Genomic DNA, 13,153 nt, shown 5'->3' with positions numbered 1-13,153 from the left:
CGGAGCGACGGAAAGATGCTGGCTGGGTGCCCCGCCAAGTTGGTAAACTGTGGGGGGGGGGGAGGGGAGGACCAAAGCTCTCACCGCCGTGGCTGTGGCAGCTCCATCTAAGCGACACAGCCAGCGCCCAAGGAGACTTTAGTAGACATGGCTCGGGTCTCCGGAGCGCGATGCGACCTCGGATTCCCGCTCTCCAGTCAGCCGCAGGCCTGCGTGGTGGCCAGAGTCGGAAAGCTCAGCCTCTTCTCTCCAGCGACGCCGGGTCTCAGCCTGATCCGGAAGCGTCTCCGATGACCCGGAAGCAGATCTGCACTGCGTTGGCGCCGCCGCGGTGGTGGAGCCTCTGTGGTGAAGCCACCGCCCCCTCGCCTCTGGGCTGCTGCTGGAGACATCCCCCGGGACCGCTGTGGCTCGGGGCTGTCCCCATGGTACCCGGCTGGCGGCTGCGGCCGAGGCGGTGGGAGGATGACCTCTCCTCGGGGGCAGAGTGCCGACCTGGCCCGTTTCTACACTGTCACCGAACCCCAGCGACATCCGAGGGGCTACACGGTGTATAAGGTCACCGCCCGGGTGAGTCTTGGGGTCGGACAGGAGGAATACCCCAGATGGGGACCTGGGGGCCAGGGGTGCAACCCCGGGCGTGGCAGTGCCTGACGTGGTGCCAGAGCCCAGTGACAGGACTCGCGTCGGAGATGGGGGGCTCAGGAAGGCTGCGGTCGTGGCTGAATGTGGGGTGCCAGGGCCCCGGTGGAGTAACCCCGCGGTGGGGGGGGGGGGTTCCCATTCCGGGGTGGGGCGTTGGTGGGTGGTTTTAAATCGATGACTCAGTCTCGGTCCCATTTGGACTTTCTCTCAGAGCAGCATTTGCAGAAGTGGTTTTGCTTGCTCCCGAGGGATAATGCGCGCTTCAGGATTGTTAATTTATGCCTTGTCTGCCTTATGCAATAGAAGGTTGTTGGTTCTAGCTTTTTATTCAGCGCCCGGTTTGCTCGGAGGCCCATTTGGCCTCCAACCTGTGGTCTCAGTATGGGGCTATCTCTGAGTTTTTCATGGAAACTTAGGAGGAAAGGTGTTGAAGGTAGCTTGACGCATTTGAAAGTTGTGAGGGTGCTCTCTATCAATTAATGGGTCTGAGTTTTAATATTTCGTGCGCGCGCGCGCACACACACACACACACGGGCTTGAACTAAGGGCCTGGACACGGCCCCATAGCTTATTGCTCAAAGCTGACTCTCTACCACCACGTCACAGCTCCACTAAAGCTTTTTGCTGGTTAATTGGAGATAAGAGTCATACAGACTTCCTGTCCAGGCTGGCTTGAAACCTTGATCTTCAGATCTCAGCCTCCTGAGAGTAGAGCCTTGACTCCCAGAAATTAGTACATTCTGTCTGCATTCCTTGCTCATCGTAGCCTGAAAGAATCTGCATCCCTCTTCTAGGAAAGCAAAAGTATTAGACAAGTATGTACTTATTTATTGTTAATGCATTTTTTTGTGTTCACTATGTAAGGCATTTTGTATACATCATTCAATGTCGTCCGCATTTTAATGATCAGGAAATAGGGATTCAAAAAAATGTAGTGACTTGTCTGTTTTTATATTTGCAAGTCAGTGAGAGATCTGGACTTTTTGATCAGTTCTGCTGAGCTCCAAAATATCTAAAATGTTATGGATTAACTGTGTTATTGTCATTAATTTTTGAAGGAGGGTGGTACAGATTAAGTAGTAATATACATCTAGAAAATGTCGTATGCATGTGTGTAGACAGCTTGGGAAGTAGGTCTTGAGAAGAACTTGAAGATGAAGTAGATTTTAGGTGAGTTTTGGGTGTGCCAGTGGCAGGTGGCTTATGGAAATGGTGCACAGGTAGAGATGTGAGATGGTAGGGGTGAGTAAGTTTATTAAATATAAGGGGAATACCAGGCCTTGTTATTGCAGATTGCTTTTCTGAGCACTCCCAGTTTGCAAGCAAGGTTATTATATAGGTATAGTGTTAGCTTCAGGTTCTCTAAGAAATTTTACGAGATTAAGAGGTCTGTGTTATACCATTCTTGAAACCTTTTTAGTCATTGGGAGCTTCAAAAAAAATTAGACAGGGGCTGGGGATATGGCCTAGTGGCAAGAGTGCTTGCCTCCTATACATGAGGCCCTAGGTTCGATTCCCCAGCACCACATATTCAGAAAATGGCCAGAAGTGGCGCTGTGGCTCAAGTGGCAGAGTGCTAGCCTTGAGCAAGAAGAAGCCAGGGACAGTGCTCAGGCCCTGAGTACAAGCCCCAGGACTGGCCAAAAAAAATAAAAAAAATTAGACAAGTTTTCTGCCCTGTGGTTTATACAATCAGGGCCATGTTGAACAACCATGATTTTTTTTGGTGGGGGAGGGTCACTGTGGGGCTTGAACTCTGGGCCTGTGTGCTGTACCTGAGCTCTTCAGCTCAAGCCTAGTACTCTACCACTTGAGGCACTATTGGTTTTCTACTTTTGGTTTTCTGGTGGTTAATCGAAGATAAGAATCTCAGGGTGCTCGCTTCAGCAGCACATATACTAAAATTGGAACGATACAGGGAAGATTAGCATGGCCCCTGCGCAAGGATGACACGCAAATTCGTGAAGCGTTCCTTATTTAAAAAAAAAAAAAAAAGAATCTCAGGGATTTTCCTGCCCTGGCTGGCTTTGAAATAGGATCCTCAGATCTCAGCCTCCTGATTAGCTAGGTTTATAGGCATGAGCCATTGGCACTGGGCTCAAATAGGACTTTTGTATAACACTACTTACTCCTTATTGTAACACTAACCAAAATTATATTGTATTAATCTGCTCATATGCCCATGTCTAGTGGTAGGTGTAGAGTAGATTTCTGTCATTGGTAGTTGTTTCCTCTTGTCGACTGAGGCGGGGTACTTGTTACATGTGGCTGTAAGAAATTGTTGAAGGTCTTCCTTTCCCTTCTAGACAGCACAGTCAGTGACTGCTTAGTTCCAGGCATTGAGCGCTAGGAGTGCTGCAAGACTGAAGAGAGCCTGGGCCTTTCTTCTTCAGGTCACTGCAGCAGAACAATTTACTTTACTTGAAGAAGGGCAGTAGAGTAGGAAAGGGTTAAGTGCCCCAGATGCTACAGAAAAGAGCGGTGGGAAATGAGAAGACAGAGATTGCTCCTGGGTAAAAGGATCAGAGGATATGTACCAATTAAGATAGGTAGTGAAAGATGGAAGATGCTATAAAAGGAGAGGGCATTGAAGGTAGAAGAAAGGAATAGAGCCTATAAAGGCTAGGGGTAAGGAATGTGTGGAACCTCAGTTGGAAACAGCAAGCACCATGATTATTCGTGTTCTTTGAAAAAGGACATTCAGGCCTTCAGTCTCTTAAGCCATGGACTACAGTATTTGCCAGATTTACTTTTATGATAGTATAAATTCGAAGATTAGAAAGCACATTTTCTTAGGATTAATCAAATGCAGATAATATACATGCAACATATTATAGTAGTTGTTTAACTTGAAAGTTGCTTACACTGATTTTTTTTCTCCCTATAACTGTTTATGTTCTTATTTATTGCATACATTGCAGATTTTGTTTTTAAATTTAAGATTTGAGGGTTAACATATATATGTATTTTAAAGATAACTGCCCAATGTTATAAAAATAATGTATTTATTATGTTTCGGGTATTAAGGAGAAAAACATCTTTTCTCAGGAGAATTAAAGCAGGTAAGTAGTGCTCCTTTGAGAACTTCATGAGATAAAATTAGGAATGTCTTCTGTGTCTTTCCTGCTACTGATTTTATTCTAGCTCTAGGGGACAATTTCTGTATTCTTGCTCCTTGCAGGTTATTTCTATAGAAGAATTAGAAACAGTGAAAGCACTGGTGTTGAATTTTGGAAAGCAAAAGAGCTCTTTCATCTTATATCTCCTTTGTCCTTTTTGTACAGTTTTGGAACCTGGCAGGCTCAGTTGACTTTGTGGCTAATCACAAGCATGTTAACAGATTTCCCAGTTAAAATGTTGCATTTTAATTTTAAAATAACTTTAAAAAAATTTTAATTTTAGAATAACTTTTTTCCTTTAATTTACTAACCTAAGATTTACAGAAGTTTCCAGACAAGCTATACAGAAGAATTGCAAACCTTTTTTTTTTTTTTCCAATCCTGGGGCATGAACTTCAGTGCCTGATCACTGTCCCTAAGCATCTTTGTGCTCAAGGCTAGCCTCAAACACTTGAACCACAGCACTACTTCCTGCTTTTTCTGAGTAGTCTATTGGAGATAAGAGTTACAGGCATGAGCCACCAGTGCTCAACTTTAAATAAATACATTTTTTTTGGGAAGGAGAATCTACACTTGACAGCAAAGTCACATTTTATTAAGTGAGGGCCATGATATTTGTAATGTTTCCATTTTGGTTCATTCAGCTTATCTATCTATCTATCTATCTATCTATCTATCTATCTATCTATCTATCTACCAGTAAAATTAGACTGAGCTACACAGCTAAGCTACTCAGCTGTTCATTTATTTGTTTGCTTATTTATTTATTTTTGCTGGTCTTAGGGCTTGAACTTAGGGCCTGCACACTGTCCCTGAGTCTCTTTGTGCTCAAAGCTAGCACTCTACCACTTGAATCACAGTGCCACTTCTGGCTTTTTCTGAGTAGTTCATTGGAGATAAGAGTCTCCTGTACTTTCCTTTCTGGGCTAGCTTCTAACTGTGATCCTTAGACCTCAGTCTCCTGAGTAGCTAGGATTACAGGCATGAGTCATTGGTGCCCTGCTTCATCTTTATTTTTATCTAGAATGAGTATCCTTATTTAGAATTAGAAAGTTCTGCTATAAATTTTCTTTTGCTTTTCTAGTTGAAAGAGACATAGTTTAAAAAACTATTAGCAGTTTTTCTGGCTGTTTTCATCATGTGAAGTTTGCAAAATTTCATATGATTTCTCAACATTAAGTGGAAACATTATGTTTGGAAATTAAAAGACATGTATTCATTTTTAAAAGACAGTGCTGCCTTAAGACTACAGAATTATTATTAATTAATTTTAACATGGGATCTAGCTTTCTGCAAGGGTGTATGGATGGACTCTGATGTGCTTTTTTTTTTTTTGTCAGTTATGGGTCTTGAACTCAGGGCCTGGGCACTGTCCCTCAGCCTTTTTGCTGAAGGCTAGTGCTCTACCACTTTGAGCCACATCTCTCTGGTGTTTTGGTGGTTAGTTTGAGATAAGAATCTTATGAACTTTCCTATCCAGTTTGGCTTCGAACCATGATTCTTGGATTTCAGTCTCCTGAGCCCTTATTTGCTTTAGTAATTATTTTGAATTGTATTTCTACTTCTTTGCCAGTGCCAGCACTGGACAACGTCCATGTAGAAAAAAACATTATTCCTAGCAATTTAGTGAATTTATAGTAGTTTTGTTTTAGAGTTACTACTTACTATACTGATTACTAACAGTTTCAAAAGTTAAAAATATTTGGGTCTGAGGCTAGGTACAGTGGCACTTGCCTGTAATTCCAGCTATTTGGTAGGTGGATATTTGGGAGGATTGAGGTTCAAGGCTAGCCGGGGAACAACTTAGCTGGTTACAATTCCATGTATAAGTTGGGCCTGGTGTCACTTATCTGTAATCCTGGATACTCAGAGATTCTAGCTGTGCTGGTAATGAAGAATATGATGTAAAGTCAAATGGTTATTTATCTTCTGGTTTGGAACTATACATGATTTCCAGGAGTGGAGTACTTTAAGGAAATTTAAGACATAACATCCAACTAAGAAACAATTTATCCTGTCACCTGAAGGTCACTTACCATCTATTCAGGGAGATTATTTATAAATTCAGGAAATCTTTTGTGGTTTTGAAATAATATGGTCTATAAAAATGTCAGCCATATCTGAATAAACCCTATGTTGACTATTTTGGTGGGTTGATTGTTAGTTAATTGATTATTCATGACTTTTTATCAGTAAATTTTACAAGATGTACTTATAGGAGGGAAAATAAACCACTTAAATCTGTGAAATAATAGTGTCCATATTTAATTATATGAAAAGTGTGTGTGAGGAAGGAAAGGGTGGTGAGATGGGGGAAGGGAGAGAAGGAGATGAGAGGGATGGGGAGAAGAAAATAAGCAGGGAGGGAGGGAGGGAGAGTGGTATTTGAAAGAAATAGTTAAGATGAATTATTTGGATAATACATGATTGTTAATTACCTGTTTTAACCTCTTCTAAATATGTATTGTTGAATATGGTGGTCCTAAGCCACACATGGCTATTTTGTTTGTATTCTTGTGATAGTCCTGGGGCTTGAACTCAGGGCTTGTGCTTACTCCTTGAGCTTTTTCATTCAAAGCCACAATTCTTTTTTCAACTTTTTGGTGGTTAATTGGAGTTAAGAGTCTAACAGACTTTCCTGCCCAGGCTGGCTTTGAACCATGATCTTCAAATCTCAGCCTCCTGAGTAGCTAGGAAGGGGAGCTGTGGCTCAAGTGGTAGAGTGGTAGAGCTCAAGTAGCTCCCAGTTCAAGCCCCATGACTGACAAAAAAAAAATTCATTCAGCTGAATGTAGATTCATTAACTCTATGCTTCAATTTATATATAGGTTGGGAAGTGGGTAGATATCTAATAAGCAAGAATGGAGTATGGAGTTATTCTCTCATTAATGCAATACATTAACTTAATTTTAGTTGGGTTTTTTCCCTTTAACTTTTGTTGTTTTAGATAGTCAAATTATATAGCTGGATATGTAGTAAGTGAAATAGTACTTATTTTTCTTTTGTAAACATTTAGTTTTTGTATAAATACTATTGAAAATAATTATATATAACATTTTAAGTTTTGATAATGATTAGATATTCTTTATATGTTTTGTTTCAGGTTGTTTCACGAAGAAATCCAGAGGATGTTCAGGAGGTAACCTGTTTACCCATATGAAAATTTCATTTTGTACATTAGATAAAAATTTAATCAAATACTTTATTGAAGAGACTGCCTGAGTTATTTGTATGTCGGTCTTTGTGTTTGTTGGAGATTGTCTTTAGCTTATAGAGTAGTAGCTGAAGAGCCCTACTTCATATCTACTAAGTAGGTATTAAGTTTTTGTATGTATTAGGTTGTACAGAAAGAATTTGAGGAATTACAATGCTTTCTAATAGTGCTAATTGTACTTGAAACTAATATCACTAAGGTTGCAGTTTTAGTTAAGGGCCACTACCCATTTCAAAATCATGATGATTATTTAATAAAACACAAGTATTTGATAACAAGTATGTTAAAAGATCATAATCTTTAAAGGGAGTAGGAGTCTTTTAATTGCCTTAGATATATAGCTGTTTCTTTTTAACTTTTAAAGTTAGTTCTTCTGTATTACTTTCATCACCCCCGCCCCCTCTACAAAATGATACCAGCCTGCTCTGTCTTCCCTTAAACCTGTGCAATCCTCTGTTTGTATTTATTCTATGCTTGCTAACATATCTTATTGAGTCCTTACTGAGGAGCTTGTTTCTTGTAATGTTTCTTGTTTTATGTTCATTTTCATCCCTGCCCATTTTCATTAAGACTCTCCCCCTAATCAAGTGTTTAAAATTGTTTTGTAATTTAACAGTCTTGAGTCTGTAACAGTGTTATTTTTCCCAATCGAATTCTAGTATCTTTACGTGGGGTATACACTTTCTTTTTAGATGCAGGCCTCACTACTTTTCATTGAACATACTGGCTTGATTCATCTAAATTGATGGTTACTGGTTAGTGTGTGTGTCTCTCCACCAGGTTTAAAAAATATTTTAAGTTTATATGTTACCATTTCTTGATGTATCTGACCTGATACTTGTTTTTGCCTTATGTTTAAAATGTACAATAAAAGGCATGTGTAAAAATGGGTTTTGAAATACCTTCTCTTCCCCAATAGGAAGGGAAAAGAAAAACTACTGTAATACTGTTATTTTGAAAGAAAAGTATGTATATGCCAGTGAAAGTACTTCTGACCATTGATTCAATAGTCTAGTTACATACCAATTAAGTGTATTGATTATTCTTTAGCATTCTAATTATGTTGAATTAATAGCTAACACTAGTCTATTGCATTTTTGAAAATCAACAGCTCTTTTAATATTGGAGATGAGTTGTATTTCCTTTGAATGAATTGTCTGATTGCTGTGCTGTAGTTTGTAGCTTGATGTTCCCCTTTTCCAGGGAGAATCCTGAACCTACTTATCCATGAACACACTCTCTGCCATTTCCTTAATCCTTTTTTGGGGAAAACTCTTTTGTAATAACAACTGGTGGTGAACCATTCATCAGAAAACTCTTGTAAGTGTCTTTAGTTAGAAAATTGCATGATCCTTTGTTAGAAGTGACACATTTTTGCAAAATGTCTTCTAATTGGCTTCTTAAAAGACAGAATAACTTGAAATCATAACAGTACTCCTTTTTTTTTTGGTTGTTTCTTATTAGTTTAAGCATTGTCATTCTCATTTAGGACGAGAATTCACTATTTAAAATTGCATTTTTTCTTTCATTCTCTATTACCTAATTCATTTAGTTTTTACTTTATAATTTAGTCAGCCTTTATAGGGATATTGAGGACTGTACTGTGTGTGTGTGTGTGTGTGTGTGTGTGTGTGTGTGTGTGTGGTGTGTGTGTGTGTGTGTGTGTGTGTGGTGTGTGTGTATCCTGGATCTAGTGCTGGCTTTTTTGGGTGGTTAATTGGAGAAGAAAGTCTCAGAGAATTTTCCTTCCCCAGGCTGACTGAACAATGATCCTCAGATCTCAACCTTGTGAGTAGCTACAATTACAGGCACAAGCCATCAGTGCATGGCCTACACTTTTAGTCCAGCCAAATCTAGGACTATAATAATATGCTATTCTTAAAGCTGGAGAAATGTTGTTGTTTTTCTTCATGTGTACTTTGGCATATCCTACCAGATCTCATTATTTTCTATTTAACAATGCTCAAACATATTCATGTAGAGGAAAATATTTAAGATTCCTTTTTTCTAAAATATTTTAGAAAGTTTCCTCTAAATTTTGTTTATTAAAAAAAAAGTGAGGGACTGGGGATATGGCCTAGTGGCAAGAGAGCTTGACTCGTATACATGAGGCCCTGGGTTCGATTTCCCAGCACCACATATACAGAAAACAGCCAGAAGTGGCGCTGTGGCCCAAGTGGTAGAGTGCTAGCCTTGAGCAAAAGGAAGCCAGGGACAGTGCTCAGGCCCTGAGTCCAAGGCCCAGGACTGGCCAAAAAAAAAAAAAAAAAAAAAAATGTGAGCCAGGCACCAGTGACTCATGCCTGTTACCCTAGCTACTCAGGAAGTTGAGACTTGGAGGATCACAGTTGAAGGCTAGCCCAGGCAGAAAAGCCAGATTTTTCTTCAAAATATAAAATTGCTAACTCAAGTGGTAGACTTCCAACCATGAACAAGCAAGTGAAATGAGAGCATAAAACTCTGAGTTCAAGCCTCATTACTGGAGCTTGAACACACACACACACACACAGCAGAAGTTAAACAAATAAAACACCCCTATGAATGGCTGTAGCAGGACAGCCACAATTAATTTGTGGCTTCTCACTGGTAGATTCTCTAGAACATGAGCAGCTTATGGAAGGCTGAAGAATCTGGAGCTGCATCCTCACTTTCATAGCTTTTAAAATAGTAAGTTATAACCACTTCTCGGGCTGGGGATATAGCCTAGTGGCAAGAGTGCCTGCCTCGGATACACGAGGCCCTAGGTTCGATTCCCCAGCACCACATATACAGAAAACGGCCAGAAGCGGCGCTGTGGCTCAAGTGGCAGAGTGCTAGCCTTGAGCGGGAAGAAGCCAGGGACAGTGCTCAGGCCCTGAGTCCAAGGCCCAGGACTGGCCAAAAAAAAAAAAAAAAAACAATAACCACTTCTCTACAGCTAGCATATTTCACAAGTGAAATTTGGAAAAGGAAAAGGACTACAATAGAACTTTCTATGTATTATACCAGAAATCTCTGAATTTTATATCACTTAATTGGAAATGTATCAAGGGAAAAGAAAAGACTATTTAAAAAAAGGAAAAGAAAGTCTATAAGCAAATAATATGATTATGATGTTGATTGGCAGAAAAGAGGATCCAGCAGATTTTAAATACTAAATGAACATAAAAAGGACAATGTGAATTGAATTGAGTAATTTTGCTAATATATAGTGATCTAAAATCTTTTGATATTAAATATAACTACACGAGAATGAAACATATTGCATGTAAAAGCATCTAAGGGAATGTTGAGTTTTTATTAAATTTGTGGTCTATGTATAGTTGTCACTGAATATTTCATTAATACATTTTTTTTTTTTTGCCAGTCCTGGGCCTTGAACTTGGGGCCTGGGCACTGTCCCTGGCTTCTTTTTGCTCAAGGCTAGCACTTTGCCATTTGAGCCACAGCGCCACTTCTGGCTGTTTTCTATATATGTGGTACTGAGGAATCCAACCTAGGGCTTCATGTATATGAGGCTAGCACTCTTGCCACTAGGGTATATCCCCAGCCCCCTCATTAATACATTTTGTTTACAGTGACTTTAATTAGTAAGAAATTTATGTAGGTTTGAGTCAGTAATGCAATTGTTGTTACACAATGGGAAAGCATCAGATACCAGAAAATAAATTTTACCTATGTCTTTGGGTACTTTTTATAGTCACAAAATAAGCATTAGCACTTCCTCATGTACTGGAAATATATTTTTGCTCATCTTTTCATTTTAAAAACTTCTGGGACCCTTCTAAAGTTTAGTTTAAAAGAGTGAGAAGAGCTGAGGGCTGTTGGCTCTCTCCTGTAATCCTAGCTACTTAGGAGGCCAAAGTGAGGATCAAGGTTCAAAGCTAGCCCAAGCAGTAAAGTCCATGAGACTCTTTAGCTCCAATTTACCATGGGGGAAAAAAAAGCCAGAAATGGAGGTTGTGGCTCAAGTAGGAGAATGATAGCCTTGAACAGTAAAAGCTCATGGACAGTGTCCAGGCCTAGTTTAAGTGGTTGAACTGTCACACAGACAGATACACACACACACACAGATACACAGACAATGAGAAGTAATGGAGGCAATGGATGTGATGGTTTGCAACATCTAGATATTTTGGTCAAACAGCCCTGGTGTTGCCAAGGAGTGTGAGTGAGGAGATGAGGGTGAGGTGAAGAAGCACTGATCTTCATGCTCTTAAGCTGACTCTTGCTCTGACAGATTCTGCACATGTTAAGACAATCTGATATTTTAATCATTACTATAATTACATTACTGTGATTGTTAAAAATTTCCCTGAAGTTGTTCTTCCTTTATTTAAAAGTTACCCTAACTAGGGCTACTGGTATGGCTCAAATAGTAGAGTGCCTGCCTACCAAGCACGAAGCCCTGAGTTCAACCTTTGGTACTGCCAAAAGGAAAAAACCAAACCAAAACACAAACCTCCCCCAAAAACTTGCTATGGGCTGGTGACTCAAGCTTGTAACTACCTCCTGAGGAGGCTTAGATCTGGAGGACTGAAGTTCAAAACCAGTCCAGGGAAACACTTGTGAGGTCCTCAGTTTAAACTCCAGTACTGGCAGGAAAAGTTATCTTAAAAACAAATTGTAAGGTCCACCCCTGGGAGGGCTCCATGCAGATTCCTCCCACCTGTTTAAGTCTGCACCCAGTTCCTGAGTTACCTAGCTAACTGACACATCTGGAGGTAGTTACCTCCCCTTCTCTGAGGTCACTTCCAATCCACCTGTCTGTATCTCCCTCCTTTTCCTATATAGTCTGGCTTAACACAGTCCCCACTCTATTTTCCTTTTCTCTTTTTTTCCCTTCTTCCTTCCCCATGCTCTCATCTTGTGTGGGCTGGCAGTTTGCTTTCCTCCCAATAAACTCCTTTCTGCCTGAACCTTGTGGCGGGTTTCCTTTCTGGCTAACCTTACATCTGGTGCTGTGACTCAGGAGGGGACAGAGTCAGGAGTCTCTGGATCCCCTCCTCCCTCTTCTCTTTTGAGGGTTAATTCACCTCCTTGACTGCCCCTCCTTGGACCAAACTGCCAAAACTTACTTGGGACTTCTTGCATTTACCATTGCTGGCTACGCATCCACCACACTATCTCCTCTCTAAGTCTGGTGAGTGACTCCTGTTTACAGGTCCCTCTGTTTGTCTGACCATGCCAGAGGGACCCTTTATGCCTTTTTGGCCAGTCTGTTCTCATTTCAGGGATGCCTGAATTGAGAATTTGACTCCACGTCCTTGTGGATCCCCTGTCTATGTTCATGTGGACCCCCATCTATGTCCTTATGGACTCCTGTGTCCTCACCAGACTACTCCATAAAGTCAAAATTCCTCCTAGGCTAGAAAATCAGTCTCAATGGCCCAACCTTTTGGCTTGTGCCCTGGAGAGTGCCACATGGGCTTGGTTCTATGGACTTCCCTCTAGGTTTCCTCTCACAGACTAGCTAGCCATTCTGGGTTTGATCTACTCTACAAGCCAAAGGAAAAAGCGGGCAGTTTTAGAGAAATAACTCTGACAAGTTTTTGTGGTCCATTCCTAGTAAGTTACAGCCCTGCCTTATGAGACGTCTTCCAGACTTCATTCAAGGACTGGCATCTACCACCAAGGGTCAGCTGCTGCTTGCTTTCTTCCCAAGGGGCCACATCTCTACCTTTTATCCCTAATGTCGATACCCCTTGCCAGTAGGAAGTAGCCAAAGACAGCACCCTTTTTCATAATTATTAAGAGCCCTCCTCTTTGTCTGAGGTCACATCCAATCCACCTGGCCATGTCTCCTACCTTTTCCTATATAATCTGGCTTAACACAGTCCCCACTCTCTTTCCTTTTCTCTCTTACTCTCTGTTGCTCTTTTCTCTCTTTTTCCCTTCTTCCTTCCCCTCCGTCTTCCCACACCCCCAGCTTGTATGGGCTGGCAGTTTGCTTTCCCCCCAATAAACTCCTTTCTGACTGAACCATGTGGTGGGTTTCATTTCTGGCTAACCTTACACAAATGACTTTAACTAGAATACCAGTTTCTTTGTAAATTTAATGATTTCTGCAATCTACAGTCTTTTGAATAGCTTTTATGTTCAACCTTCAGTGGCATTAACTTCTGTATTTACCTATTTCATAATGTCACTGGCTTTATTACATAAGACATGGCTGTCATAAGCTGTTGCCCAGCTC

The 13,153-nt window shown here is 40.8% G+C and overlaps 1 protein-coding gene and 1 non-coding gene across 6 annotated transcripts in view; both read left to right on the top strand.

The window, feature by feature from the left end:
- The first annotated feature begins 395 nt into the window (after positions 1–395).
- Positions 396–13,153, top strand: part of Rps6kc1 (ribosomal protein S6 kinase C1) — a 139,941-nt gene continuing 127,183 nt past the window's right edge. For 3 of the 5 annotated variants that reach the window (XM_048356705.1, XM_048356704.1, XM_048356703.1), the window contains exons 1-2: positions 396–570; positions 6,868–6,903. In XM_048356705.1, coding sequence (XP_048212662.1) covers positions 466–570; positions 6,868–6,903 — 141 coding nt within the window. In that variant the 5' untranslated portion in view covers positions 396–465. Of the gene's footprint in view, positions 571–6,867; positions 6,904–8,282; positions 8,299–13,153 lie in introns of those variants that run through there. The other 2 variants (XM_048356709.1, XM_048356708.1) reach the window with 2 other exon arrangements.
- Positions 2,520–2,626, top strand: LOC125360316. Its single transcript, XR_007212706.1, has one exon. It is a non-coding gene; the product is annotated as a U6 spliceosomal RNA (small nuclear RNA).

The sequence above is a fragment of the Perognathus longimembris genome, chromosome 11, assembly GCF_023159225.1.
Source record: "Perognathus longimembris pacificus isolate PPM17 chromosome 11, ASM2315922v1, whole genome shotgun sequence".
NCBI lineage: Eukaryota > Metazoa > Chordata > Mammalia > Rodentia > Heteromyidae > Perognathus > Perognathus longimembris.
Note: the sequence above shows the minus strand (reverse complement) of the source record. Positions and strands in the feature narration are given on the sequence as shown.